General features: G+C 50.7%; 1 protein-coding gene across 29 annotated transcripts in view; it reads right to left on the bottom strand.

The window, feature by feature from the left end:
- Nucleotides 1-17,393, bottom strand: part of LOC132216799 (carcinoembryonic antigen-related cell adhesion molecule 1-like) — a 287,472-nt gene that overhangs the window by 267,792 nt on the left and 2,287 nt on the right. Inside the window, exons 3-7 of one of the 29 annotated variants that reach the window (XM_059666350.1) lie at nt 14,128-14,406; nt 13,468-13,722; nt 11,729-12,007; nt 10,653-10,773; nt 9,361-9,685 (exon numbers count right to left, since the gene is read on the bottom strand). The exons of 23 other annotated variants lie outside the window; for them this stretch is intronic. In XM_059666350.1, coding sequence (XP_059522333.1) covers nt 9,376-9,685; nt 10,653-10,773; nt 11,729-12,007; nt 13,468-13,722; nt 14,128-14,406 — 1,244 coding nt within the window. In that variant the 3' untranslated portion in view covers nt 9,361-9,375. Of the gene's footprint in view, nt 1-8,289; nt 8,598-9,360; nt 9,686-10,395; nt 10,774-11,539; nt 12,008-13,467; nt 13,723-14,127; nt 14,407-17,393 lie in introns of those variants that run through there. 5 more of the 29 variants (XM_059666361.1, XM_059666358.1, XM_059666362.1 and 2 more) reach the window with 5 other exon arrangements.

Below are 17,393 nucleotides of genomic sequence, written 5' to 3'. Positions count from 1 at the left end.
AATTTGAGTTCTTGACTCTGAATTCTTCTCTTAGCTGAACCCAGGTACCGAGGTTGCTGAACTGAGGGCCTAACTCTGCAGGTTAACACCTGGTGCCATGCCACTGCTCACAATTGGACAAAGAGAAGCTTGGGGTGTATGTATCCAGGGCGTCTCCCACAGCTCTGTGTGGAGAGCACAGTAGCCTTCCCACCGCCTTCTCTCATCCCCATTTGGCTCTTATCTTCAGAGCAGAAGCTTGGGGCGACATCAGGAATTCTGGTCGCAGGGATGCCACCCTGTTGTGTATGGTATCATCACTGGAACTTTCTAAAGATTTCAATGCCCAGGTGACACCTTAGAAATGCTGCTTTGGCAGCTGCTCAGCCAGGTGGATGCCCAGCCAGAATGAGACCCCATGATGTGGGGATGGGGAATCCCCCTTTACCCCTCTCCTGTGCACAGGGAGGGTCTGCAGATTCTGACTCAGAAGGTGTTTGGTCGACCCGACAGTCTCCATCTAACAAGCTGTCAGGAGATGCTGATCATACTGGCCTCAGAGCACTTTCAATGGCAAGGATAATGGGGATCCCTGCTCCCTAAGAGGACAACCTACCCACTTAACCCCACCCTTGTCCTGTGTGGTGTCCTGGCCATTAGTCTGTCTGTCTACACAGAGAGCCCAAGGGATCCCCAAACCGAGGGGATGATTTATTTGTGTGACACAGAAACCCAGCTGGGCATCACACCTTCCCCGTGTTCTCAAAATGCTGGGGAGGTTGGATTTCCTCCCAGCAGGAAGGTCACAGAGGTGACTTGGGGTGAGAAGGGGTCGTCTGAGTGATGACTGGTGAGGGGATCCACCTTCTGTCTTTGGGTGTCACCAGCCTGTTTTCTGCTTCCAGGGACAGAGTCCAGGACCAGGATTCTTGGTAGGACCTTCAGTGGACTGGGGGTGGGGGGGTTAGGAGGGAGGACTGGGAGGAGGAGACTGTAGTGGGAAGAGGGACTGTGGTGGGAGGTCATGTGGCTGTGAGCTGCCTGGTTCTTAAGGGCCATGATTTTAGGGAAATCTTCCCTCTTCGTGTCTGTTGGCTAAGACGGTCCATGTGCTCCCTGACCCTTGGGGCAGCCTCTGATTTCTGCATGAGAAACTTGCTTGTGTCCTCCTGCCTTCCTCATAGTGGTACAAGGCAGGGAGTGAGGAGCTGCACAAGGTCCCCACTCTCCCTGAGAGCAGGTGCTCCCAGTCCCGTAGAAGGAGCCTGTGGGACAAAGTGGACACATGGGAGGGGCCCAGAAGGGTCTGTGATATAGAAATCAGGCTCCTTTCCCATCTCCTTCATTAAAGCCAGCTTCCTATGTTAATTTCCTGTTGTCTGTGTGTCCCAATGTCGCCCCCTGGAGGGCATAAGGTGACCTGTGTCTGCATCAGGGATGCTGACCAGGGAGCTGACCCTGAGCCCTGGGCAGGGGTGGGCTCTGACTTCACCACTTCAGGCTGAGTGGCCAGTCACTGTGTGTCTAGGCTGCCCGACTTCACCCAGGACAGGATGAGCACAGCGAGAAGGTGGTGGTTGTCCAGAGAACTCCGGATGCAGTGTCAGGAGAACTACCCACCCAGGAGGAGCTCCCTGTCCCTGAAGTTTCAAGGAAGGGCCTGGTGAGGGCTCCTGTGGGGCTTCCAGGAGAGGGTGCTGGCCTGGGGCTCTGATGCCCAGGATGCCCTGTGTGTCCCCATCACAGCACTGGGCACTGCATCCAAGTCCCCTGTGTCCCTGACTGTCATCTGCTCTAGGCCTCCCAAAGGGGCCCAGGATCTGGAGCAGCTCCACGTGGAGACTCTTCCAGGGGACCCTAAGGGTCCCCCCTCTCTTATGAGAGAGGAGGACCCCTGGGACCCTCTGAGGTGGAAGCACCCCAGATGCTGGGTTCTTCTGACCCATCCTGTACGGAAAGTTCCCCAGGACATCATGGGCTGGTGAGAGGTTTTCAGAGACACAGCCAGGTGACCCCACAGATCAGGGCCTCGGGCACAGGGATTTGCCCCCTGACTTCCTTTGAGGTAAAGGTGGGCTCCTTCCTCCTGTGGTAGTAACTCCACCTGGGTCCAGAGTCCAGAGTTTGTGCCAGGTTAGGTGTCACTGAGAAGAGGAAGGACCCAGGCTGTCACCAAGAGCCACCCTGGGGAGATGAGATGTCACTCACCAGGTAGAGGTGTGGAGGGCTGTGATTTTGGAGGAATGAATGGGGGTCTGATCCCTCACTGTTAGGAGACCCCTGCCCTCCATTTCTCCATTTTTGGGACAAACAAGGGTGCTTCTGGCCACCTCCCATGCTGACACCAGACCCTGGTCTCCAGGGAATATTCTCTGACTATGGATGTCACAGCTGGTAGGATAAGAGGGCATGTTCCAGGCTTTAATGGTGCGGTTTCCATCATTTACTTAATGGGGTCTGTGAATCAATGTGAGGGTGCAGACAGGCAGAGCTGGTTATCAATCTGTTTGTGTAACAACCTGGGCACAAGGACTGGACCTTCCCATCTGTCATCAGGGGTTATCTCAGATGCCAGTGCCCTGGCTCTGCCTCCCGCTCTCACAGCAGGTTCCCTCCTCCTCAGACACCTGATTCCCTGCTTGCTCAGCACGGCCTCTGTGGCCCAAGTTCTGGGCACTCAAAGCTCCAAGTGACCAAACCTCAGGCCTCAGTCACCCTCCGGATGTTGGAAGCAGGTCCTGGGATCAGGGCTACCTCATGGGAGAGGGCCTCCAGGTCTGAGTAACCACCACCTGTGGGGACTGGCAGGTGCTATCATGGTGGGTGGCATGTGGTCTCAGGGTGCACCTGGGAGCACCCTGGAGTTTCCCTGAAAGCTGACAGCCTTCAGCTGATTGCTTTCATGCAGTGATTCAGTTTCCAGAGCTTCCCTCTGTCTGTGCACTGGCCCGAAGGCCCCTATTGAACCATAAAGAGGGGCTGGACTCTTCCATCCTCAGGCCAGACCCACCAATCAGTGCCCGTGGATCCAGGGATATCAGGGCTCAGGGACAGCATGCGGGGCACACACCTCTGTCTTGAGGACCAGGGGAGCTTAGCAGTTAGCTTATCCTTCTGCTGGTGGGAGGTGCTGGGATCTGGGTGAGTGGCCAGAAGTCTCCTTTAGTTTCGCTTTTCAGATTTAAAGGGATAAAAGATAATAATTCCTACTGACAAACAAAATAGGTGCAGAGGCATGGATACATGGACCAGGTCTCAGAGGGAAGGGAGTGGGGGCAACAGGAATAGAGTAACCAAAAACCATATATGCATAGCCCACGGACACAGGCAATAATTGGGTGAAGACCTGCAGAGGAGCAGGGGCCGGTGGAAGGAGAGAAAGGGCGAAGTGGGGGACATCTGTACTGTCAACAATGAAAATTGTTTTAATAAATGTAGCTAGCCTCTTGATAGAAGGTAACTCTTACATCATTGTAAAATGAAAACAATGCACTGGAATATTCTTTAGAGGAAAGCCAATAACCATTTTGCATTTATCAGTAACTGTGATGCAGGTTTAATTTTTCTAGTTCATCACCGATAACACTTTTTGTACTTTAGCTCTTAGGAAATGGTGAAAGCCGCCCACGATCCATGTTTTAGTTCAAGAATGTGGACTTTATGTGGACTCTCCTGTGATTTTAAGCGTTCATATAGGTCACCTTCTGTGAACACTAATGCCATTTCCCTCTGTCCGTTTGTTACTCATCCCTGTACAGAGAGAGTCACATTTTCCCTGGAAAGCATCTGACCACCATTGAAAAGAAAGTGTCCAGATGCTTCTGGTTGAAGATGATGGCGCTGAAGGTGGAGGTCTGTTCAGGGTGGGCCAAGGCAACAGTTTTTGAAAACCTTTACCTCAAAATTACCTGCAGAAGGCACCTGTCACATGTTGGGAGTAAGGACAGAAATAGAGGTCTGTAATTTAGGTACCACACCCAATAGTGGACAGCAGATTCTGCCCAGAGTGTGAGAGGTGGAGGGATGAATGGTGAGGACACTACAAAGGCCCATACCCAACCCCTTAATGAGGGAACATTATAGGTTCTGTAGTTCAGAGTGGAACCCAGGGATTGGGACAGGGGTTGTCAGCCCACAGGTGCTGGGAATGAGACATGACACACTGTCCATTTTGGGGGCATAAATTCATTTTTCAGTTATGATGTCACAGTGTATGATTCTGAAAATATAAACAAACTCCTATGATATAGTTTTCCTCTTAATAAGACGTTTCTTCCTAACGCTAGAAATGACTGTGTTTACTGCTAAGATGCTTGAGATGGTAGGAACATCAGAGTAGGTTGTCTAATAGAATGGCATATAGATTTGTTATGTTGTAATTTCTCTTCTCAGTGCCGACAGAATTTTCCTCACCCGACTTTGCAGTACAACCCACTGGTGTCAATCTGATTTGTGGGCACACCCTTTCACAACCCAGTCTTCCAGCTGGTGAGCCAAGGCAGCCATCAGTCATCACCTCTAACTATGCCTCCTTCTGAACCTGAATGTCCAAGGTCAGCCCCAGTCTGTCAACTCTCCTGCCCCTTCTCTCCTCTTCTAGCAGGAACAAGCCACTAGAGGGCACCCACACTCCTCCTTGAGCTCCTGGGGACCTTTCCATCACCTGAGACCAATAAATTCAAGTGTTTTTCCTGCAACAGCCCCACCCTTCAAATACTCTTTACATTTGTTCAGGGTGTAGCTCCTGCTTCAGACATCAGGGTCCCCAGGGGAGCCCCTCACATTGGGGTGTGGCAGCGTGGTCTGGTGACCTGGAACCATTCCCAGGGCCTAATTTATTGTAGAGGGAGATGGTTCAGGGCAGTGGGTAATATAGGATAGACACCAGGGCCCAGATGTTCCTGCATGAGGGGTGGTCACAGAGGACAATGGTCGTGAGCCTGTGGCTCTGAAGGCCTTGCCACTTATTATCTGTGCACATGGGCCTTGGCTGGTGCCGGGGTCCAACCCCAGCAGGTCCAGGGGTCTCCAAAGGTGTGGACGGAGTCGGCGAAGTGGGAAAGACTCGGAGACAGCGTTCAGTTGATCAGCAACCTAGCCAGGATCTCTAGCCCGGATCTCCAGAGAGGTTCTGCTTCGGATCTCCAGCGAGGTTCTGTAGCCATGTTCCCTCGCTAGGTTCTCCAGCCAGGTTCTGTCCAGGCTCTCCAGTCAGGTTCAGTGTCCAGGTTCCAGTCAGGTTCTCCTGCCAATCTCTGTAGTCAGGTTCAGTCCAGGATCCCTTGCCATGTTCTCCCGCTAGGCTCTGTCTCTAGGCTCCGAGGCCAGTCCCTCTCCAGGATCCTCCGGCATGCTCTCTCCAGCAAAGTTCTTCTGTCTCTAGGCTCCGTGTAGGTTCTGTCTTCTTGATTCTGTTCTAAGTTCTGTGTTCTAAATTCTGTGTGTTTCTGTCTTGTTACAACTGTATTTATACCAGTTGATTCAATCCTATCAATCTCTATTACAAAGGTTAGGGCGTTTCTTATCTCCATTCCAGGGAGAAAAGATTATGTAGTTTAAGCATGATTGTTCGTAATTAAAGGGATTAATTACCCGCCTGGCACTTAGTTGAGGGGTTTTATTCCCTCCCTAACTTCAGGGGAAAATCCCTACCTGGGGATTCAACCTTTCTCGGAGAGGTGACCTTGGTTAAAACACAGCGCCAAGAAGGTGAGCAAACATATTAAGAACCGTATGCCATATATGCCAGGTCCCTTGAAACAGCAAGGATGGACCGGCTCCCGGCAGGCTGGGCTGCTGTGAAATATTTCAGACTGGGCCTTCCTCAGTGGGCAGTGGGTCCTCCTGGGTATTTCAAGATCCTTCCTATTGAAGAATGAGAAGAGATGTGTTATTGGCCTTAGAGAGTCACATTTTTTCCTAGAGCTGGAAAGCGTCAGACCACCATTAAAAAGAAAATGTCCAAATGCTATTCATTGATGATAATGGCACTCACGGTGGAGGTCTGCTCACCGTGGGCAAGGTAGGTCTCTCAGCACCTGAGGGAGCAGGTGGTGTCGGGCTTCATTATTAACTTCAGATCAGGACCCAGGAGGTGGGAGGGTGAGGACCTCCCTGATCCTTCCCACCCTCCTCAGGACACCACTGCTGGGCTGTCTGTGGGGAACTCAGCCTCCCCTCCCACTCCCTGCAGTGCAGGACAGGGACCCAGGGCCCCTTCATGTAGAGTGGACCATGAGAAGCCCAGGTGAGAGAGGGCAGGTGGACATTAGGAGAGAGCCTTATTCCTGGAGGTGGGAGCTGTGAGATGAGGGCCAGCAGGAGGCACACAGCCTGCTTAGCGCCTGCAGCTGAGTCCGTGCGCCAGTGTTTCCTCTGCAGAATCCAGCCTTTTCCCTGCGAACATTCCATTACCTCCCGTTCAGTGCTCCCAGCTGAGGCCTCAGTGCTTCCCCACTCAGTCCTGCATCAACTCTTTGTCCCCCTCACCCTCAGGCAGCTCTGGCTGCCCAACTACCCCGTCCCCCCAGGGCTGCAGAATGGTCATTGCGGCCCCTGACCACCCAGTCTGGAGGTGCAGTCCTGCCTTCGTGCTCAGCTGTGGGACCAGGCTCTCAGGGTCCATGTCCTGATTACCATCACCTGCCAGGAGGTGGCAGCAGCTGAACAAGGGAGAGATGCAGGGACAATTGTTATCACCTTGTGTGTCTGCAAGTGGACATGTGGGGAAGGGTGCTGCGGCTGGGATACGGGAGGCAGCACCAAGGAAATGGTGGAATTTCCTGCTAATTTAGATGTTGGTAGTGTGTGCCTTGGGAATTTAACAGACAGTTCATGGATATTTTCTTGGAGATAGATAAGAAGGTAGTTGTAAATCAATATATGGGTCCTCTCTCTTTGTTTCTTGATGAGTATGGCTAATGGTTTATCAATTTTGTTTATCCTTTCAAAGAACCTTCGTTTCAGTGATTTTTTTGTATTGTTTTTTAGTCTCTAATGGTATTTATTTCTGCTCTACTGTTTATTATTTCCTTTCTTCTACTTACTTTGGGCTTTTCTTGTTGTTCTCATTCTAGTTCTTTAAGTTTTAGGGTTAAGAAGTTTATTGCTTTTTTTTTTTTTTCTGTGTGTGTGGTTTTTTTTTTTAGGTATGCCTGTAGTGCTATGAACTTCCCTCTCAGGACTGCTTTTGTTATGTACCAGAAATTTTGGGTTATTTTGTGTTCATTTTCATTTGTTTCCAGGAAGTTTTTGAGTTCTTTCTTGATCTTGTTGGTAACCCATTTAGTGTTAAATAACATGCTATTTAGCTTCCAGGTGTTTGAATGTTTTGGGGTGCTTTTACTGTAGTTGATTTCTAATTTCATTCTACTGTGACCTGAGAAGATGCTTGATATGATTTCAGTCTTCTTGAACTTGTAGAGACTTGTTTTGTGTCCTAACATGTGGTTTATTTTTTTGAATGTTCCACATGCAGTTGAGAAGAATGTATATTCTGCTTTGTTGGCTAAAATGTTCTATAAATGTCTGTTAAATCCATCTGATCTAGTGTGTCCTTTCGAGTCTCTGTTTCCTTGTTAAGTTTTTGTCTGGAAGATCTGTCCAGTGATGTCAGAGGGGTGTTAATGTTCCCTACTGTGACTGTATTGTTGTCAATTTCTCCGTTAAAGTCCTCTAGAAGATTTGTTATAAATTGAGGCGCACCTATATTGGGTGCATATATGTTTATCAGGGTTATATACTCTTGTTAGATTGATCTTTTTATTATTATGCAGTGACCTTTGTTGTTCCTTGAGTTGGCCTTCATTTTGAAGTCTATTTTGTCAGATATGAGTATTGTTCCTTCAGCTCTTTTTTCTTTTCCATTTGCATGGAAAAAATTTTTCCATCCTTTCACTTTCATCCTGTGTCTGTCTTTTGTTTTGAGGTGGGTTTCTTGTAAACAGCATATAGTTTGGTCATATTTTTGTATCCATTCTGCTACCCTACACCTTTTGATTGGAGTATTTAATCCATTTACATTTAGGGTTATTATTGAGAGGTACTTATTTATAGCTATTTTAATTCTGTATGGCTAGGTTTCTCTCTCTGTTTCTTGTTCTTAGCAATCCCTTATAGCATTTTATTTTTTTTTAATCTCAAGGGAAACTCTTTTTAATATAATAATGTTAAATGCAATAAACATAATATATTTATACTTAAAATCCTATTTTCTGGAAATATTAATGTTTATTTCATGTAATATTATTATACTTAAGATCATTTTTTGAATAATCTATAATGTATAATACAGTATGATATCACAAACATTGAAGGAAATATAAAAAATCAGCCCATAATAGGAGGACTACTATTATATTCTAAAATATTTTCCCCCCTCTGGCTCTATTTTTCTTCATCAGTTTATGTTGTTCATTATATTGCACAAATGAGTGAGACCATGTGCTGTTTATCTTTCTCCCACTGGCTTCTTTCGCTTAGCATGATGCTCAGAGCTGGTTCTCTGGCGCAGGCCACATCCACAGGGTGTGGGGTCTCAGGTCCTGGAGGAACTAAGAAGCCACGTCTGCCCTGGGGACGATGCGGCAGTACACCTCTGTGTTTGGGTGGAGTAATTCCTGTCACAGAAAGAAGAGATCTCTGAGCCCCGCAGCCTCCTCAGAACCCGTGCTGTGGGGCTCTATGGGGCTGACTGTGCTGGGCGTCTGTCCCCGGGCACCTCCCTCCCCCCACCCTCTGTTTTCACTTTTTATGCCCTTTCCTGAGCCTGGAAGCACAGCCAGGGCTGGGCTGGGGGCAGATCCTGGGGCCCCTGGGACCTGCAGGACAGAATGTTCATAACCCACACTCACCTCATAGATGGGGCCTGTTGTCTTGGGGTCGGGTAGGGGGCCCTGTGCAGCAGGAAGAGAGGGCATCAGAGGACGGGGAGGGAGGGTTTTCTCCGCAGGACTGACAGCTCTGCCTCCTGAGCAGCTGTCTGCACACCTGTAGCTCAGCACCCCAATTCACCCCACACTGCACCCCCTCACCCTTGTTAGTCTGGGACCCAGACTGTTGTTCCTGGTGCCCATTCTGCTCCATGCTGGACTCCAGGGTTCCCCTCAGACTCTGTCCTACCCTGTCTACCCCTGATGTGAGGGCCCCACTAGGCCAGGGCGGGGCTCCCCTTGTGCTGGCTGTTCTGGGGAAGGGGTCTGTGCTGTGTTGAGAGGTTGGAGGGTGCCCGTGCCCTGAGCGTGGGACACAGAGGCCCTGGGTGAGGGAACAGGGAGGGGATGGACTTACCCGGAAGGCAGAGGTTCCAGAGGGACCCTGGCCTGGGAGCAGAGACAGGAGGCGTTAGCACCCATGGGGAGGAAGCTTTGGCCTGTTCTCCCATGAGGGGGTGGTTCTTTAGCTCCCAAGTGCCAGGGGTGAAAGGTCATCTCCCAGGGTGAGACCCTCTGGCCATTTCAAGGTCCAGTGAGGGGGAGGTGGTGACACATGACACACCCTAAAGGTCAGGGTTGACTGGTGAGCCGGGGTCCCCTGTGCAGAGTGGTGATGAGAATCCCCCTTGAAGCCCAGGGGAGGGTCAGAGGCTGAGGGACAAGGGCAGGGGTGGACACTGTGAGGCAGGCCCAGGGGCTCCAGGCTGAACAGACACTCACCAGGGGTGGCCGCTGGAGGTTGGTGCTCTCGGAGACCATGAGGGTCACTGGCCCTGGGAAAGGTCAGACTTACTTGTGAGGGGTACAGGGGAGCTTTGATGTCACAACAGAGGGGAAGGAGGGTCTCCTTTCCCAGCAGAGGGTGGAGGCCTCTCTCCAATGTTTAGGGGGGATGGGCCCAGGAGAAGGGAACTGAGGCAAGCTGTTAAGGATCTACAGATGACCTGGGCCCACAGGGAAGGACCCACAGGCAGATAGCGGTCTGGGAGGAGTTACCAGGGAAGGGACTAAGGACCCAGGACAGGAATCTACCCCGAGGGTCTGACTTAGTGGAAAGGTCAAGGTTGCAGGTGGCAGCAGTGCCAGCCTCATGTAGCATCTGGATGAGTGTGGTACCTGCTGTGGCCAGACCTGCCCCTCAGGCCTACAGAGCTACACTGTGACAGTGGCCTGTGCTGTCTCCATCCACCTGAACTAGAGGCAAAAACCACACCACAGTTTCTGCTGTCCTGTCCAGGCCAGGCTTCCTATCTCACAGATCAGGATTGTGGTTACCAAACTGGCTTCATGGGGGCATTTGACCCACTCAGTCTGTCCAGGCTCTTCCACCGTCAGCTGTGTGGCCTTGGCCAGGATGACTTTCAGACCCTGAGGCAGCCCATCCCCTCACCTGGAGGGTGGACTTAAACAGCAGGAGGTGCCTTACTGAGCACTTACTATCTGCTGGCACCGCTGCAGGTGTATGGAGAGAACCAGGACAATCCTGAGGGCACAGTTCCTTAACTGTGCCTCATTTATAGGTGAGGAAGCTGTTGAGAAAACCACCCTGGTCAGCAGCTGGTGAGGGAGGCACTGGATGGAGGGAGTTATGGGCTTCCATGGGGAAGCTGGGAGGCCACAGGGAGCAGGCCCAGAACCCTCTGAGGAAGGGGTCTTTTTCCTCCTGGCCTGGGCTCTGCTGGGGGTCAGCCTGGATCAGGGGACAGGATTAGGGTGAGGGTGAAGGAAATGCCATGGTACCTCCTAGTCCTCCTGAGGTACAGGAAATAGCCCAGGGAGGTCCCCAGAGCCACCACGACGAGGACCCCGATCACGATGCCAATGATGGTCCCCACAGAGTAGCCCGTGTAGTTTTGTTCTGCTGAAAGGAGAAGGAAAGGGGGAGGGATGAAGGCCCAAGTCCACTCAGGGGAAACCAGGAGGGGCCTTGCAGGGGGCGGCCTGGTGAGGGAGGAAGGAGCTGCCACCGGGTCTGTGCTGTTTGGGAGTGTCAGTCCTCCTGACACCCCACTTCCGGCGGTTGCATCATTCTCTGTTTGGCACATTTGAAACTTCCCATTGGCTCTACCTTTGCATGTACTCTCTCACCCACCATTCCCATGTCCTGGTAATTTTCCTCTTAACTCCTCTTTCCCTCACATATTCTGTCTCTTACCCCTGTTTCTTCTTTTCCATCACTAAGGACAGTCTTAGCAGGCACCTTATCTGCTCAGTGCCGATGAGTAATAAAAATGTGCAGAGTGTTTTCAATGGCCCAGTAGGGTGGGAAATACTCTACTTTCATGTCATCTGATCCTTCCACCCCCACCAGGGACAGGGGTGTTACCCCCATGAGCACAAACAGAATCAGGGATGGGAGGTGCTTAATAAATTGCTGGAGTCACAGAACTGGTGAGTGATAAATGACATTTTCACCAAGTTCTGCTTGACTTTACAGCTACTGACAACAGCGTTTATAAAAATAACAATAATAATTGGTACACTGACTGAGTCCTGACTGAGCATGACCCTGGCTGAGGGCTTTAACTCATTAACCTCACAAGAATTATCCTAACAACGGTGTTTAGGTCCGGCTGTTTTATTCCAGTTTAGAGACAAAGAAACTGATGCTCAGATGGGTGAGTGCCTTCCCCATGGTCAGACAGTTTATACTCATAGAACCGAGGCAATGATGACATTAGTCTAATTCTAGGGTCCGTACACATGTGCTCTATAGGCTCTGAAGGAGGCTCCCACCTCCTCAAGGCTTTCATCCATCTCACCCCCTGCCCGTGAAATATACAAAGAGCAAGTGAGAGAGGTGGAGAGTCACTTACATTGCACATCCAACCTGAGGGGCTCACTTATGCCGGAACTGACCAGATTGAAGACCTCACAGTGATAATCCCCGGCGTCCTCCCTCCTGACGGGGTCTATGGTGAGGGTGCTGTTGCCCTGGGACAGCTTCATCCTGTCCGTGAGCAGGAGACTCTGGTTCTTGAAGAGCCACCAGATGGAGATCCCTGTGTCATTTGTGAGGCAGGTCAGGACGACGGCGTCCTTATGCTCTGTGACTGTGACATTGCTGGCTCGGATGGAGGGCTTCCCCACAGGCTCTGTGGAGAAACAGAGGAGGTGACTGACTGAGAGTGGGCTCCTTCCTCAGAGTTGTCAACCACTCACAGTCCACAGTGATCTCTGTAAGGGTCACCAGAGGAGGACTCTGATATCTGCACAGTGAGGACCTTTGTTCAGATGACAGTCTGTAAGGAAAGGGCTATTCCTCCACTCTGCCCTTCAGATCTCCTCAGGATGACCCCTGACCTGTCTCCCTGGTTATCTGAGGTATTAGCACCGGGTGCCTTGTAGCATGTGTCCAGCATCTTCATCACCAGGTGGCATTTTCCACCCATTGACTTTTGTGTGACTCTTTCCCAGACCTTTCTCTAATTTCTAAATACTCACACCCCCTCTCTAGTATAGTGCTATAAGAAGCGATGGGAAGGCATTTCCTTTTTGTTAAATAATTTATCAGAGAATATAGCCCAGCCAGTCTTCCTGACCTTAGCACCTGCAGAAGTTTCAATCTAAAGGATTTCACAGTCTGAATAGGATTTTCACTTCCTGGCCTTTGGATTGAATATCAGGGAGAAGGAAGTCCCTAGAGAGAAGTAGTCAGTTTTAACATCAGGCTGGTACTCTTAGCATCTTCAGTAAACTACACACCACGTGTTCCTGCTCCTACTGTCCCATGAATCTACCTACTTGTCAAGTAAGCACCACCATTCTCTGTGCTCCATAGAAATGCCACATAGGCTCGTGTCACACAGTGTTGTGCAGCTGGTGACTTCAGAGTCAGGACACAGCTCAGAGGGGTCTCCCCTGTGACTCACTCTCTCCCATTTCCATGCAACCTGGTCTGAGGGAGGCCATGGTGTCGATGGGTGACATGATTTGGCCAGTTGGAAGACAGGCTACTCATGCACCTTCACCACAGACCCCTGTCCCACCACAGAGGGCTCAGAGCAGCCAGTCACCAGGTGAGCCTGGAGCAGCGCAGGGAGCAGGGGTCTGACCTGCTCACCCCTCCTCAGAGGTGGTTTTCTCCTTTAGTTTGGGGAAAAAAGATGAACTTATTCAAAGCCTTGTATGTTCCTTGTAGCACATGGATCAGGTAACAGTTAAGAAAAAGGTGACAGAAGGAAAGTGTTAGTGACAGAAGAAGCAACTTTGCCTTGAGGACCCTTGTCTTCCCCTCTGGGAAGTTCCCTCCCTCCACCACTTGACTCTTTCTGGGGCTAAGAGAGCCACCTCCTCACTTTCCAAGGCCGACTCTTTCTGGGGCTAAGAGAGCCACCTCCTCACTTTCCAAGGCCAGACCCCAGTTCTTCCAAGAGAGATCAGAAGAGCAAGGGGAGGAGAGTCTACAGAGATGTAGTGGGAGGGCTCAGGGGAAGACTGTGATTTGCTTGTGTCTATGGCCACTGGGTGGGAGACAACACCCTCTAGGCTCCTTCTATAAACCAGACAGACCTGTACCCCACAGCCTGGTGGTGATGATCCAGAAGGCACTTACCAGAGATTGTGATAGTCTTGACAGTGGACCTATTGAGGCCAGTGACAGAGTTATGGGCGAGGCAGGCATAGGATCCACTATCATTAGAAGTGACGTTGGGGATAAAGAGCTCCTGTGTGGGGTGATGGGAACTCCCATTGAAAAACCAGGAATACTGTGCAGGAGGGTTAGCGGCTGCCTGGCAGGAGAGGTTGAGGTTTGTCCCACGTAGGTAATGGGAGTCTGAGGGGGAAATGGTGGGGGTGTCCGGGCCATCTGGAGCAAAGAGAACAAAGCCACACATGATGTAATCAGAGGGAAGGGGAAGGTCTGGTCTGTGTAAGGGCCACAATCTCCCTCTGAAATTGGTCACAGCCTTGTTTTAAAATGTCCCACTCATAGCCCCCTGTGTTCACTGAGCATGAGTCTGAGACATTTACCTGTTTGTCCCTTGAAAGCTTGTTAACCCTGAGACTCTCCAAACTGCAGAATCCTGTCTCCTCCCATCTTGGCTCAAGGCTGAGCCTGCCCAGATGTGCCTGGTACAGGAACTCATGGCCACCCTGCGTGTTCAGAGTGGGGGTCTGTGTACTTGGACCTGGGAGGGACGGATGTAGCCTGGCCTCTGGCAGTGTGAATTTTGGAGGCAGCCTGGCCCAGGCAGGGACAGAAGTAACTCACAGACAACATTCAGGATGAATGGGTCACTACGGCCAGCACCCATGGGGTTCCGGATTTCACACTCATAGGGTCCTGTGTCATTCCTTGTGACAGGGAGTAACGTGAGAGTCCTGTTGTCCTTGGATAGCTGCAGCCTGGAACTGACCAGGAGACTCTGACTGTTGATCAACCACAGGTAGGTGGTGTTCTGAGTCCGAGATTCACATGTTAACACGACAGGGTCTTTGTGCTCCTCAGGATTGGAGTTGTTGCTTGTGATGTTGGGTTTGGGTAATTCCACTGTGCAGAAAACAGAGAGAACATTGCCCATTGAGTCCTCCAAAGGCTTCTTCAATCAGAATTAGTGCCTCTCAGCTAACTTGAGTTCTTAAAGAAATAAGGCAGGTCTGCGCATCATAAGACAAACAAATGCATGAGGAGCTGAGCGCACAGAGATTGATTGCAAGGCTGCCTGCTCTATGCCTGGGAGAAAAAGCACAGGCTTTCTCAGGTGTCAGATGACTATCAGGGTTTCATCACAGAGAGACACAGGACTGGGAGTCAGAGATGACCCAGCACCTGTCCTGGTCCCTCACTGACCTGCTGACTGCCTGGCTGACTTTGAGGTCTCACCTGGGATGTGCAGGTGCTGAGACCTCCAGCTACACAGACCTACATTTTCAGGTCAACATGTGTTTCCACTGAAGCCTCACATTCCAGGGTTAACCTAGAGAGGAGTAATGATGGGCCACCGCATAGTCCTTAAACCCTGAGGGGACTGGGCAGGGTAGCCTGGAACTGGGTGTCTGAGCAGAAGCAATACACAGGAGACCAGAATCAAGTCTGGCATTGAGTTTAGTACCCAGACTGCAGGGTCACGAGGTGTGGCCATCTGTCCAGAAACTCACTGGTGACTGACATGAGACAGTAACCCCAGAAAGATGTAGAAAAGAGTGAGGGACGGCGGGAGCTGCCTGGCAGTGGCAGCAGAGCCATGTTCTCTGCTTTTGGATCTTTAATGTCCTTTCTGTCACTGTAGAGGTCAAGGATCTTTCCTCAACACGCAGACAATAGCACGTACAGAAGGGGGGCTTATGGAAGGTGGGGGAGCATGAACTCGCTGAATATATGGCCCTCATGGACCATTTCTGTTTGGCAGTGATGAGACAGATTCTGTTTTAAATGGTGAAAGAATATGTGGAAATCACTCATGCCCTGAAGTTCTAATGCCAGTTTTTGGAGGATTCTCTGTTAGAGATCACGAAGGTCATAGACCAAGTTCTGCCATCCAACCAGGTCACACTGTGACCAAAGAAAGATGCCACAGTGGGTTTGAAATGAGGGACTCCCTGGGATAGAGAGAAGGTGAGTTCTGCTAAGAGAACAGAAGTGACTGGGCGATGGGGGGGTTGTGAGTCCAGGTGTCTCTGCTGTATAAAGGGAGGGATGACACCAGATTGGTAGAAAGGACATGTGTCATGTTAGTAAAGTTAGGGAGACGGCCCCTCCCTGTTTCTATGGACAGTCAGGCAGATGGGGAGGAGCCCCCACACTGCATGTAGCATGTGTTTTTCCTTGTCTTTCTAAGTCAGGAAACAACTGGGTTTAGTCAAATTCATTCATATTGGGCAGCATCTAATAGAAAGGAGAGTGGCTGGTGGATCTCACCATCTGAGAGGATCCCAACCTCTGGTCAGGGTGTCTTCATAAGGACACACGTGTGTGAAACAGGCAGTGAACCAGTCAGATGGTGCAGGGTCACCAGGCCCACCTTGGGAAGGTCTCGGGAGCCAGTGGAGGAATGGGAGCCTCACACCAGGACAATAGTATGAGTCACCAGTCAGGGGTGAAATGAACCTGTGAGCTGTTGGGACTGAGACCTGTCCTTCTGCCTTTGATGCCCTGGACAGTCATATAGAGAGTAGGTTAATGGTTTATATGTCTCTGTCATGTGGCCTGTTCCTCTTGTTGGCCTCAGGGGCGGGGGTGGGGGAGGAGCCCTAGATGGGGGCCCAGCAGAGGCTCTCTCACCTGTTGACCTGGGAAACTGGCTCATGATGGAGCCGAGGCTGTTGCTCCCACTGATTTCTGTGTCCTTTCCTATTGTCCGGAAGGGTGGGCCTGGACACAGGCGTTAGCAGGACAATCTGGGGAGACTGCATGGTTGTGGAAGCAGAGCAGAGCAGGGCAGTGTGTCTGGAGGAAAGGAGGAGGCAGATAAGGGACACGGAAGGAGCAGAGAGAGGCAGAATGTCCTTGGTGAGAAGTGGGGGTCACAGGTGATTTCAAAGACCCCAGGGACCAAGAGCCCACAGCTGCCCCAGGGCAGGAGCAGTGCAGCTTGGAAAACCTTCCCCAGTGGAACAGCCCCATAGTCACCAAGGGACTTGGCTCCTGAGGGGGCTTTACGGACAAGTGGTCAGATAGATGGACATGGCTCTCAGCACCTGTAGGGACAGGGAACAGGTGTGGCCAAAACCTTTTAGGACTCTGAATCCAGGTTCCATTTTCTGTAGCAATTATGCATCATTCATTCATTCATTCATTCATTCTGTCATCATTCACCATCATTCCTTACCTCCTTCATGAAAGAGCAAGTGAGTGCTGGTCCCTGAACTGGTAGCAGGTGTAGGGTGGAGAGTGAGAAGGCAAAGTCCTTTCCTTCATAGCTAGTGGGAGTGACGCCAACACACCAGGAAACAAATAAGTGGTTTTAAGTCCAGTGCAGGGAAGTGTGGATCCGTAACTTGAGGGGAAGGCCTGGGCATTCCCGGCAGTGACTCTGAATATTTTTGTAAGTAATTTTATTCTAGATTGAAAATTAATTCTCCATTTGCTTAATCACCAGACCAGGAAATCTACCTTGATCTGGGCACTGCTAAGAACAAGCACTGAACCAAGGGCTGGTCTCAGGGTCCACAGACACCTCAGACCCTGGTGGTGGAGGAGAGGATGGGCTGTGGCTGTGCAAGGACCTTGCTGTGTCTGTGGAGCCTGATTCAGTGACTGTATCACACTGTGCCTCCGTTTCCCCGGAATAAAAACAGAACAAATGGTAAATGGACTCTGGATTACCGTGTTGTCTGTGAATTGACCTTAAAACATCCCTGAATACTTTACCTCAAGCTCAGTATAGAGGAGACACTGACTTAAATGGCCACTACCATTATTTGCCTCCATGAGAGAATTCCTAGGCTGACCCCTGGTGGACGAGGAGCTGTCAGGAGCATCTTCTCTCCTCTGTTCCTTCCTGGAGACCTGACCTCCCTCCAGAGTCTGCTAAGTCC

Source organism: Myotis daubentonii, chromosome 15, assembly GCF_963259705.1.
Source record: "Myotis daubentonii chromosome 15, mMyoDau2.1, whole genome shotgun sequence".
NCBI lineage: Eukaryota > Metazoa > Chordata > Mammalia > Chiroptera > Vespertilionidae > Myotis > Myotis daubentonii.
The sequence above is the reverse complement of the archived record's forward strand: the minus strand, read 5'-3'. Positions and strand labels throughout refer to the sequence as shown.